This window comes from Scomber japonicus, chromosome 1 (genome assembly GCF_027409825.1).
Source record: "Scomber japonicus isolate fScoJap1 chromosome 1, fScoJap1.pri, whole genome shotgun sequence".
In the NCBI taxonomy this organism is placed as follows: domain Eukaryota; kingdom Metazoa; phylum Chordata; class Actinopteri; order Scombriformes; family Scombridae; genus Scomber; species Scomber japonicus.
Window position 1 is genome coordinate 23,976,649 of NC_070578.1, and position 13,113 is coordinate 23,989,761.

The 13,113-nt window shown below is 37.9% G+C and overlaps 2 protein-coding genes across 4 annotated transcripts; one reads left to right on the forward strand and one right to left on the reverse strand.

Annotated features, from left to right (window-relative positions):
- Positions 1-71: 71 nt before the first annotated feature.
- Positions 72-7,138, reverse strand: LOC128356903 (cleavage and polyadenylation specificity factor subunit 7-like). 3 transcript variants are annotated; one of them, XM_053317087.1, is made up of 9 exons: positions 6,675-7,138; positions 5,720-5,929; positions 4,241-4,344; positions 4,003-4,148; positions 3,567-3,912; positions 3,326-3,429; positions 1,345-1,489; positions 996-1,216; positions 72-367 (listed from the first exon to the last, which is right to left on the reverse strand). In XM_053317087.1, the coding sequence occupies exons 1-8, from the start codon at positions 6,759-6,761 to the stop codon at positions 1,000-1,002; spliced, it is 1,359 nt and encodes a 452-aa protein (XP_053173062.1). In that variant the 5' UTR covers positions 6,762-7,138; the 3' UTR covers positions 72-367; positions 996-999. The 3 variants fall into 3 exon arrangements, with proteins under 3 accessions (XP_053173062.1, XP_053173075.1, XP_053173069.1); XM_053317100.1 differs by lacking the exons at positions 72-367; positions 996-1,216 and adding an exon at positions 2,698-2,810 and having other exon boundaries at positions 1,358-1,489; XM_053317094.1 differs by lacking the exons at positions 72-367; positions 996-1,216; positions 1,345-1,489 and adding an exon at positions 2,402-2,810.
- A 477-nt stretch (positions 7,139-7,615) lies between these two features.
- Positions 7,616-12,301, forward strand: sdhaf2 (succinate dehydrogenase complex assembly factor 2). The gene is made up of 4 exons (XM_053318357.1): positions 7,616-7,758; positions 9,857-10,080; positions 10,349-10,458; positions 11,674-12,301. Exons 1-4 carry the CDS (start codon positions 7,732-7,734, stop codon positions 11,802-11,804), a joined length of 492 nt encoding a protein of 163 aa, XP_053174332.1. The 5' UTR covers positions 7,616-7,731; the 3' UTR covers positions 11,805-12,301.
- Positions 12,302-13,113: the final 812 nt, after the last annotated feature.

Consider the following 13,113-nt stretch of genomic DNA (forward strand, 5'->3'; position numbering starts at 1 on the left):
CCACTATTGTGAATATGACATAAATGCTTGAGAAAATGCCACACCAGAATTATTTTTATAGGAGTGTTTTGTAATCTGTAGATTTAATACAAAAAAAGTGATGAAAACATAACACAGTATTACATTAGTTATTAAGGTGTCTTGCACATGCAAACATTGGGGTCTAATGTCCCAGCATCAAATCTACAATCACATTCTTTTAAACAGGTAAAAGTCCAACTATATATAAATAACTGGAGAAAAAAGTACACTTTAGACTTTTGAGGATACACTTTTACTGTCTCACCTTAAGTTCATCCAGGTTTTTAAACAACTTAGTGTTGAAAACAAAAAATCCTTTCTTCGCTCTTGTTGAGATTCCACCAATCTAGAAGGAAAAATAATCATACTTTTTAAAACCACATTTCTTGTTAATTAAATACAAGTGATTGAGAGGATATGTCAATTGTCCTCAGATCTACTCCTTGATGGTATTTTGTCCCACCATCTTATGTCAACTGTTGTAATTCCCAAAACTGCAAACACAATCTGAAGTGTTTTTCAAAGTTCAGACTGTGTAAACAATATTTTAATTGACTGAAAGAACACAGAGCTAACAGAACTTATACTGCTACAGATGTGACAATAATATATTAAAACTCTGGTTTGCAGGCTCAACAGTTCATTGCACAGAACTTAAATACTACCTAAAAATAACTTAATAGTGATACTTTATAGACCTTCATGGATCTTAATTTGTTCAATAGGTTTTGGGTCTGCTGAAAAAGCACTAAGCACCCAAGAGGCTGTAGTTCTTTAACTGTTTGAAGGTTTAAGCTTTACAAATAATCCTGGCAGTCATTTAAATAAATATGACAGAAATACAAGCTATTTTATTTAAATTAATTACATGTCTATAACACATTTTTGACTCATTCTTTTCTCAACTCCTCTGAAATGAGTCCAAGTGAGTTGCGCTGTACATAGTGGGGCTTAATTATTTCAGGGAAACTTACCAAGTTAGCGGTAGCGATCTCTGTGCCTGTCTCGCTCCCGTGAGCGCTCCTTGTTCCTCTCTCCACTCTCTCTGGAACGGTCTCTGTGTCTTCGAGACATTCCTGCACCCTCCCAGCCAGAAGAATCCTCTCTGTCACGGTCTCTATCACGTTCTCGCTCTCTGTCACGACCTCTGTCCCGCTCTCGGTCTCTTTCTTTGTCCCCTGAACGACTGCTGCTCCTGCACATAAATGTGTATTTGTGTGGTGTTGCCTGAAAAGATTGCTTATGACATTTTCATACTCAGCTGCAGTTTCTTGAAAGACAAGATGCAGTCCTGTCAGAATTATGAAGCAAAATTATACAAACCTGTAGCCGTAGTTGCCCTGAATGGAGACTAGACAGTCTTTGAGTGAAGTTACCAGTGCCTGGCAGCGTTCATCTCCAAACACTCTGGACTGCTTAATGATAGCAATGGCAGTTAATAAAGTCTCCATGGCCACCCGCAGGTCTCCTGCATTAGTAGTTTGAGAAATTAGATATTAGAGACAGTTAAAAAAAAATGTATGCACTTAGAGCTTTTTACGATTATGGTTAATGAAAATGTAAAAATTCATAGCCACATTAACTGCCACGTAAAGTGAAGATACAGAAATTTCAAGCACTGAAATCCATTTGGACTTCAGTTAGAAAAAGACTTTTGTCAGCTCATCAAAAGGTTGTCATTCATCATGTTCCAGCACAAACATTTTACATGGTGCATCTGTGAAAATCTCTATTTTAACATGTAGTTCCCAGCAACAGTTTATTTCACCCTGCTTAGATTATACTAAAACACAACTTTCATACAGTGTTTATAACAAAGCATTGCATTTCCATCAGGCACATTCTGCTACCAACTGTTAGCTTGTTATTAATGTTTAATCACACTGCTCATATGAAAACATTGTGAAAATGTTTTTAAACATCTTAAACACCAACATCCCAACAAGAAAATACTGACCAAGTAGTGTTTGGACTCTATATTTGCCACAATTTGGTGTTGTGTTATGATTAATGAAATGGATTAAAATGCATTTTGCCAAAAATCAAAACACAATAAGGCTGTTTTGAATATTTATACAAACTTATTTAAAAATATACACAAGTCATTTGTGGTCATACTCCACAACTCCTTTTTTCCTTTGATCATTTTTGATGAGATGCCACTTGAACAACTGAGGTTTACTTGTAGTTTATTTATCTGATTCAACCGGATTAAAAAAGCTACACACATAAAGTTCAAGGGACCCTGTGACGCCAAGGTTTTTGAAGTAATGTCTGTGTCAAAGCACATATCAAGTAAAAGTACAATTTTCAAACAATAAATATATTTCAAAGCACTGAAGCACTCCACTGATCAAGTTTTTGTGGTACAGTGGCCAGACATAAGCAACTCAGTATAGAAGGTATTTTCCTGGAGTTTGCAAAAGCATCAAAAGGACTATAAATAAACTCTGCATTATTACCGAGTGCTGTGTGAGCTGAAAACAACTACTGCTCATCAATTGGATGCTGTCATCCATGTGATGAAATGTGGTGGTTTCAATACTGTGCAACTAGCTGTGAGCAGTAGAGACTGGGAATTGGGATTGAGGGAACACACAGAAACAAATAAAGAGAGGCCCTTTAAAGAAAAGCTGCACAAAGACACACAAAACCTTTACTGGGGTGAGGATTCACCTTTCAGGACGAGAATGCCCCAAAGCACACAGTCATGACAACACTGGAGCAGCTTTGTGACAAGTCTCTGAATGTTCTCGAGTGGCCCAGCCAAAGCTTGGTCTTGAACTCCACTGAAAATCAAAATTGAGAATACTAGAACCCACAGATATTTCAATCCCAGTCTGACAGAGCTATGGAGGATCTGCAGGGAGGAATGGGACAAACTACCGGATGCTGGTGTGCAAAGCTGGTGTGGAAAGCTGGTGTGGATGTACCAAAGGATGCTCAACTAATTGAAGAATAAAAGATCTCCACACTTATGTAAATTATGCAGAGTACTTACTTTTTTTTATCTTCAATAAATTCATGAAGAAAAACATAAAAAATATATTTCTATGTCATTATGAGGGTACTTTGTTTGGAGAAAAATGTAGTGAATTTAACATTACAACAAAACAAAGACCAAAACAAATCAAGGTATCTCAGCACTTTCCAAAGGCCATTGTAAGAGGACAAGTCAACAGCTTAGAAAGTGGCCTTTTCATTGTCATTTTTTTTAAATAGTAAAAAGGAATATGTCCTTAATACTAATAAAAGTTTCTGTGTTCCCTCTTCCACTTCACAAAAACTTGTCAGCTGTGCTTACCAGCAGTTGCTCCTGACACAGCCTTGGTGATGGCACTGCTGGCGACAGCTCTGTTTCTGTTCATCAGCTCCTCAAAATCTCCATCTGTACTTTTAGATGTTTGTCTGCAAAATAAAGATTGTTGTCACATTGGTGGACAGAATTATTGTGTTTAGCTCCTACAAAGGTTATTTCCACAACAATATCATCAAGTGTCATTGAATAAAACTGTTGTACAGAGATAAACAGTATATTTTCTCACGTTTGCTGGCTGTAACCTTTGCTACTGTGTCCGTCTTGTGCTGATGTGAAGAATGCTGGATTTATATGCAGACTGGGAGATGGTTGTGTGGGAACGCTGACTGGATGTGGAGGGAACAAGTGGGGTGGCAGGAGTGGAGGGATGGTTGGCGGCATACGTGGGAAGGGAGGAGGTGGCTGACCAAGGAACGGGTTGGGTAGTGAGGGAAACCTGTTTGCAAGTGGATGTGATGGAAAAAGTGGGGGTATAGTTGGAGGGCTGGGCTCCTGTGATAATAATGAAGGAATTTTATCACAAGAGTCTGGGGATTCCTTCGGATCTTTGGCATTAGCACGCAGGGGTATACCTATGGAGAACAAATTGTTAACACCCATTCTGACATTATTTGCAACATGATATACATCCCATTAGTAGTTTAAGATTGTGGTGCTCTTACGTTTGTTTGCTACGTCCTCAAACACAGTGAGGTTCTGTCGAGTAGCAAAGCGACAGTCTACCCTTTCTCCGTTCAGTTCACATTGGGGTATTTTTTCCAACAATGTTTTTAAGGACTCTTCTGAGGTCACCACCAATTCTGCATAGCTGTATTCAAGAGTAGAGCAAACAAACAACATTTCAAATATCAGTCTATCAATTTCTGTGTATTTCATAAACCTAGATCTATAATTACTCACCCTCTTGACTGGCCATTGACTCTGTTCTCAGCAAATTTGATCTCCATGATGTCCTTCACACCCAATGTCTGGGCCATGCACGTGAGGTCCTTGTCAGATGTCCACTGCAGGTAGCAGCAGGTATGAGAGGAAGAATGAGAAAATGGCAGGAGGATCGATAGTTACTTTACAGAAACAGATTTTGAGCTGATTCTGTAACAAACTGATACATAGTGCTGGGTAACACATTTTTATTTAGGAGGATACCAAACTTAGAATATTTGCTTTCCACAACATCAGGTGCTATGCCTAAATTTAGGTTGCTCTTGATTCAATTTTGTGTGCAAAGGAAATGTTCAGGACACATGCAGGTATATCAAATAATTTGGTTAACTTGGGGCATGCCCCTGGATCAGCTTTAATTCTATTTAGTATTACTGAAATGAATTTTGGACGCAAACAAAACAAGCCACTGGAGTTTTGCTTTGAAGCAGACTATGTTTTGCCATTCTAATAAAAAGTGTTAAGGAAATTAAAATGTTTTGAGTTGAATAGAAAATTTGGCCTTGAAAATTTGTATTTTTTCTTATCCAACAAAATTTTCATTTTAAAAAGGAGCATTTAATGATGTTGAAACTGTTATAGCTTACTGGACTCTGGGTCTAACTCTCATTTCAGCCACTACATACCCTTTTACTATCCACAATGCCACAAGAGTGGAAGTCATCTACAAAACCAAGAAACCCCTTATTTACACAAAAATCACAGGATGTGAAGTGAAGCTGCATAAACTGTACTGTCAGGTTTTACACTGTATAGCATACATCAATTTAATAAAAGAATATACTCATTCTTTTGGGGAGGATAATGTCCAGAGGATAATGTCACTGAACACCAAAGAGACTGAGGTGTCAGTATCTATGGTGTGACTTCATACTACAAAAAACTTAAACTCTGTAGTTGAGAGCAATGTGGGAAAAACTGCTTTAGGAACAAGTGTGACGCCTGTACTCCATGTGCAAAACTGAATGGTGGATGGAGAAATGCTAAAATAGTGATGTTGTAGCAGCCATTTAAGCAGCACACAACTGTTGCTGCAGTTCCTCTCTGTTCAATGAAGACTACTTTAGTATGACATACTGCTAAATTGTACTACTTAAAAAAAAAATACTGACATAATTTTGAAAACTGACAACATACTATAACAATGCTAAATAAATATATATATGTATGTATATAAACAATAAAAAAACACCTGGAATTTCAAAGGTGTGGTGCAATGTTTTATTTGGCATTATGACTACATAGATATGAGCACATTTCTTAAAAAGTCAAATGTACACATTGTTACTTTTTGTCAAATTTATCTTCTGATTTTGTATCTTAGGACTGCTTATTTTGACATCTGATTCTTGTGACCAAGGAACTGTTTTATCTGTTAACTTGCATGTAGATTGACAACAACAACAAAAAAACACTCACAGAAGATGTGTGACTCACCCAGGGGAAATTTCCAATATATAAAGATAATCTCTTCGATGAGTTGCCCTCTTTTGGGGTTTTCATTTCTTCTTGCTTATCCATCTCTTTAGCTGGAGTCTCTTTACTTGGAGGAGGGACCACATTTCTGCTGACTGTCTTGTCCTGATCGACTGAGCCAGTCAGGACAGCATCAAAAAGTTCATTTGCTTCAGCAATTCTGTCCAAATCCTGCATGGGTTGGGGGGGGAAAAGCCTTTTAATGGTGGTATCCTGTGCAACAGGAGCAGATCTAGGAGTTGAGATCTGGGCGTTAAGGCCAGAGGACCCACAGCCAGGGCCAATTTTTTAGGGGATGGTTCACATGCACACAATTGAATTTTACTGCATTGTATGCCTACTGCAAATAAAAATAATAATAATGATTAATAGTAGTAGCAGTGATTTATTTTGATCCTTAGTAACTACTTTCAAAAAAGAATGCACATAAAAAAATAAATAACAAAAAAGGCATTAAATCAAAAGCAGAAAAAAAGACATAAAGCAGACATTTTAACTACATTTCACTCAGTAACATTTCTTCCGAAGTTTCACTCTTAGCCACACTTAGCCTAGTGACTAACTAGTTTTTTGTGTTGTTTTGATAGACTCTGGGGTTTTGAGAAAACATTTAGGGCTACAACCTTAAAAGCCAGCCCCTAGCTCCACCCTGCTGTGTAACTTAATGTAGAGAGCATCAATAAGGAAAACACTGCAAGAGCAAATTCTACAAACTTCTCAGCAACATTGTTTTTATGCACTTTTCATTTTGTTTGAAAATTACTGGAAAAATCGAAGCAAAATTAAAAAAAAATATTATATACAGTATACTTGTGATCATAGAGAAAACTCAAATCACAAACAGATTTACACCCATAGACCTGTGCAGCTGTCACTGATTTATTTGCGATGAATAATTCGTAAAGGTCAGACTCACCTCCTGGTTTGAATTCAGGTCACTGTAGATATCAATGAGATCCTTTTGAGAGGTACTTGGTCCAGCTGCAGGTTGTGCAGCAGCCATCCCGAGGGCCTAAGATGAATCAATTGGTGGCAATGCAGCTGTTTTGGTGTTAATTTTGCTGTCAGTGTAGCTTGTAATTCCCACATGCACGCTAGGAAACATATCAGTGCATCCTGACAAGCAGGGGCACTATCATTATTCAGCTGTCTGTTTGTTAATGTTAGCTAACGTCAAACAACGCTCCGCTCAATTCCGAGGAAAACAATAATGTAGCTCAAACTAACTGTGATAAACCGAGCATACGACGAGCGGACAAAATTCAAGAAGTCACATTTTAATGGAAACAATGAAAATACATGCAAGGCCCTTCGTGTATGAGTGCACATACAAGTAGTTTCTGACAACTATTGCTTCGATGTTTGAGCAAATAATGCAAATGTTGCTAACGCCAGTGCGTCACGGATGTGTTACCGGGTAACAACAACAGTCGACATTTGGTTCCCATGGCCATGCCCCCTCAGGCTGTGACGTGAGAGACATTTATTGAGCCTTTTTTAAGCACTGCAAATAAATGAATCAAATAATAACTATAAATCATATCGCGTTGACACCAGTTTTTTTCTTTCTATAATGCTAACCAAAAATGACCGTTACCTTAGCAATATGGCGTCATGTATGCTCAATAGTTTGCCTTCTTCTCTGCGCTGCACTGATGAAATCAACACTTCGCAGCAGAATATTGTGAAACAACAAAAACTGTACTGTAATTCATTTTCTCCATCACACTGGACTCTACATGTAGGGATTTAACTCATTCAATGGAGTTCTGCTAAATGGCCTGGGGAGGGCAGCAAAACGCCTCTGCCACGTATAGTGTGCCGTAAAGTTCACCACAAGAAGAAGAAGAAGAAGCAGGGAGCCTCTTGTGTAATATTACTGTTTGTATCTTGACTTTCACTCAGAGACATCTTCACAGAGGGGAACCCGTTCACCTAGAAGTCTCTCATCATAACAAGAAAAAGCGTTTAAAATGCTGTCTTCTGTTATTGCGAAAAGAGTGAGTTGTTTCATGTGATTCGTAGCAAATCCAGACCAGTACGTGGTGTCTTGTACTAACATTAGTCTAGTTTGAAGCTCGATTGCTAACTGGAGTTATCCTCAAGGACGGAAATTATTTAGTTAGACGTCATTTGATGTATGCCTGCTGTGTATTATTGTGAATACATTTTTTTTATTTTTTATTGATTGATTTAGTTTGTATTGTCCTGTTGTAGAAATAATAGCCCCAGAGTTGTGGTTGTACAACCCAGTAGTAAACAGTTGTACAACAGGGCAGCATGTGACATTATGCAATTCACCTCGGCCTCTCTCTCTCTCTCTCTCTCTCTCTCTCTCTCTCTCTCTCTTGTATTTTTTAGGCAAATTAATATTTCTCTTTCTAATTGTTGCCTTACCTATTAAGTCTGTAACTTTAGTATAAAATAATTTGAGTCACTTTAAAAAAGTGGTTCTCAAACTGGATTCCAGGGACCCTTGAGGAAGCTTCAGAGTGTCCCCAGCTAAGAGGGGAATACTTTATTTGCATTGGAATTTAATCTATAAGTAATACAATTATAGTAAAAATCTTATCAGATGGGGGACCCTAGGACTAAATTGTACTGAATGGGTGTGTGTGTGGCCTAATTTGTGTCAGTTTAGTTGTCCTTGACAGGAAAATGTTTGAGAACCACTGCTTTAAAGGGCCACCATTGTATATGTAAAGTCCAACTCTTCTACTTTATACATTTTGGTCAAATTTAGTTTTAGATTTTTTAGACTGTCCTATCACTCTGAGCATCAGTTCTATTGATTTCTGTTTAGTATGAAACATTCATTGGTAGTTCTTAATTGGTAGGTCTTAAATTATGCTTGAGTAATGTGATGTAATCCATCACAGTGAACATCAGGTCAGTGTTCATTTTTTTGTCAATGTTACATTATTGTTGATTGGAAATATTTAAGTGCAGATCACTCTGAAAAGTTTGCATCTATACAGTCAGACATTACATAATTGTGATTCATATTAATGCAGACCAGACTTAAGATTCACTGTGATGGATTACATAGTCTGAGAGAGTACAAGAGTCAGCTAATTGATTTTCATACCTTCTGGAAATTAATGGAAACCAGTGAGTCACTGAGTAGAAATAAGGCTTTCAAATTTCTTCATTATTTGCACAATTGTTAGCTCTGATGTAAAATGTGTATTATTACTAGTACATGGTCTGAAACATGCAAAACTACTGGAATGGTCTTCCAAGGAAACTTCTTATATAAGCAATGAGTTACAGTTAGAATTTCATACATTTACAATGTATTTTTACCCCCAGCTTTACAATAGTATAATACTTAAGAGTTGTTTCTCACCAGCATGTAGCCTATGTAGCAATAGCCTGAACCAGTGGTTCACAACCTTGCATTCGTGACCCTCCAATGAGTCTCAAGACAAGCCTTGTGTAATTTTTTTTCTTTATTCTTCCTCTAAAATACAAGATTCGTGAAGGACAAATCACATTTTGGTTCAACTCATGCCCACTCTAATGTCATAACTTGTGAACACAAGTAGACATCACTTTATTTTAAGGCATCTAGAGGTGCCACCGTGCCACTATCAATCATTTCCATCATTGATCGATATTTCAAGCATTTTCTCTCTACACAACAGGAAGCATTGCAAAATGTTCGCAAATTACAATATCCCAGGGCACAAAATGACATAAAATATCTTGTCTCTATCTGACCAACAGTCAAAACTCAGAAAATATGTAATTATTAATAATATAAGACCAAGAAAAGCTGCAAATGATCACAGAGAGAATCTGGAACCATCAAATGTGTAATATTGTGCCTCAAAGATTCAAAAACAATAGATCATTTATCAAGATAGATGCTGGTTTAATTTTCTTTCGAGTGACTAATTGATTAATTGACTAATTGTTGCAGCTATAAAGGCACCGCAAACAAAACAGGTTGGTAACTACTAGCTTCTCCCTTCTGTTGTGTTTACAGTGTGGCAGAAACAATAAGAAATTGTAACAACAAAAGGAGATTTGTCAGAGCATTTTTCAACAGATTTTGAATGTGCATATTGAATGGTGGTGTTTGTTGCCTGCCAGCTGGTGACTGGGGTGTGCCAGGCAGCATGGAAACCAGCAGCGGCAGCCTTGGTACCATCACGTGGTTACCGTGGAGATGCACCGGACGACACCAAGGGTGACCTGATTGAGATCCCTTTGCCCCCTTGGGAGGAGAAGCCTAACGAGCCCACTGACATCAAGAGACGGCGCCTGCTTTATGAGAGTCGCAAGAGGGGCATGCTGGAGAACTGCATATTGCTCAGGTAGTTAAACTGTACAGTCTGCTGGCTTATCTGTCTGTCATCGAACCAGTCTGGTGTTTGTTGTTTTTCTCAACCTGCTCATATGCTGAAATGTGTGTTATGGCTTTATTTTTGCTCTCAAGCAATCAGTCACTCATCATAGGTGTGTGATCGGTTAGTTAGTTGGACCAGCTTTTGAAGTTGTTTTTGTACAGCTAAAATAATTACTAATAACTGTGACTTCCCATTTAAAGCAAAGACTCAAATGAACTTCCTGTCTCTCTTGTAGCCTTTTTGCAAAGCAATACCTGAACACAATGAATGAGTCTCAGCTGCTGCAGTATGACAGACTGATTAATGAACCCAGCAATGACTGGGACATCTACTACTGGGCAACAGGTGAGGACAATGATTTGTTTTCTTTGATGAGTTTTTTCTTAGACACGTGATTGCTTGCAGAATATTGCATAGTACTGTAGGTCTAATACATGTAGATCAATTCTAGTCAAGGGGCATTTCAGACTCTGAATGGAAGCTGGGTTTACTTTTAGAGTGTAATTTGCAAAATGTTTAAATATTTAATGACACAAAACATTTCAGCCTTGCAATATTAATGTTTGTACAAAGCAAATACTGGTTTTGCCTTGTTTATCCATTTTAATAGCAACAAAGAACGACAAAACACGTTTTTAAATTCAGCCTGTAACACAACCAATGTGGAAAACTCCAGTGGTAATAATAATTATAAAAGAGCTGTTTTTTTTTTAAACTGGCGATCATTCATGACCACTGATGCTGAAATAATGAAATCACAGCTTTGCTTACAGATCAAGCTCAATTAAGCTTAATCTGTTTTAACCCTGGGAACGTATTCAATATCCCAAAATAATTTACCATTTTATTCTTTCAATTTCCTGTAATTTGATTCAGTTATGTATGTGCGCTGTTGTGCATAACAGCTGGAAAACAGACACAGTGCAGCTGTGCAGAACAGCTTCAATGCATTCAGTTGGCAACACTTCTCTGGAAACCCAGACAAAAACTGTTGCAGGAAAGCTGACTTTCATTAAAACAAACAATGACCAAACTGCATAAATACATTTATACTCACAATTAAAATAGTGATGGTTTCCATCTTGAAATTAACAAGCAAAGGAAGTCACACACATAGCCTATAAAAGAACCTCATATGAGACAAGCGAGGCCTTAGTAATACAAGGTGATGCTCGAGAGACAAGAATCTATTTGCCTTTTCATGTTACTATAGTATGAAACAAATAAAAATGTCCAGGTGAACTTTATTTTTCAGCAGAAATCCCCCATTGTACAAGCCCACGTCAGACATTCAATTTCATGGTCTCAGCATGTCTTAAAATAGACAAGTGTGATGTCAGAGGGGCTCCCCTCTGTGTGTTCATTGCTCTTTTGCCATCTGTCTCATGATTCACTTTCATTGCCTGAAATAAACAAGGAATTTAATAATGTTGCACATTTTAAATGAGATGCAATCTTATCTTGTGTATGTGAAAATGACGTGTTTCTCCATGTAATGTTGGCAAGTCAAGCCTCACATCCTCTTAAACAGAATTAAATCTGTTTCCTTTTTGCTTGCAGAAGCCCAGCCCACTCCTGAAGTCTACCAAGGAGAAATTATGGATATGTTAAAGGAGTTCACAAGAAACCGCAACCAGGAACAGAGGTTGGATGCACCCAGCTTGGAATACTTGGAAAAGGAACACCAATGAAGTCCTTGGCCCCCTGGACTCTCTCAAAGACTCATCCTGGGTGGGGCACTGTGTGAAATGGCAGTGTCAAAACCCACCAGAGAAATCTCAAGGCATGACTATGAAGTCATCTCCAATTAGACACAGCAGTGTACAAAATACTGTGGAGTGCAAAATATGGGAAATACCTCATTATTGTCTCATTATGTCTCCATTTTCTGCAACTGTTTCATCTGTTATATCCTGCCTGTCGTGAAGTAGAGCTGCATAGAGGACATGAAAATGGAAGCTTTAAGGGATTTTAGCCTCAGAAATATGTGATTGAATATTTGATATTAATTGTATAGTCTTCTTGTGGTGGAAGACTGTAAATGGAAATTGGTTATGTATCTATAGTATGAAATGTAATAGCCATTTATTAGCATAGCTTGATGAATCACCACAGCTTGGTTCTGTACTATAATTTTACTGTGCCTATTACAGACATTATGGGTTATTTAATAAATGTTGATCATCTACCTTTTGCAGCTTATGTTGATTCTCCATCACTATTCTCATATACCAGAGGATTGAGTCATGTGACTGGGGGGTGCCATTATTGACAGTTTGAAGAGTATCTGTTACATAATGAAGACGGTGCCACCCGTAGTGTGGATACATGGCCACCAGATGGAAGCAGGCCACCTTTTTTTTTTTTTTTTTTTGTGAGTTACATATTGATGCACCTGCTGATCTGCGGCTTGGTACCTATAAACCACAAATATGTGACATACCTTTATTCTTTATGCAGAATATGATGTGAAATGCAACGACATGCTGAGAACCTTTGTGCTGTGACTTTATGAATGGTGAAAAGTTGCTCAAAAAAGCTAGGGGCACGAGGGGCATAAACTAAAGACTAGTCTGTGCAATTTTTGTTACAGCTTTTCTGAGACACAGCATCAGTGGAATCTTCTGTCAAGCTGAGTACCCAATTAAATCAGATATTTTTCCTCAGAGTCATGTAAACAAGGTTATATTTCTCTCCCTCTTTATCTTCCAACGCTGGATCTGTGTGTGTGGGGAAAATTTCTTCCCTGGGTGTGTGTCATGTCGGTTCAGTGGAACCTTGTACTGAGAGCAGAAGGGAAATGCCCTCTGGCCGGGGGAGATGTGCACAGAATCTCAAAACAGATGACAAGCCTGCTTGTGTACACCCATAGAATTATAATGTACATATGATCCACTGGCAAGGTGTTGACTTTTAAAGAAAAATGTTTTCTTCCAGCCTTCATTTTTATGTTCTCTTCTTGCCCTATGATAAACAAAGCTAATATCAGAAAGGTTCCCC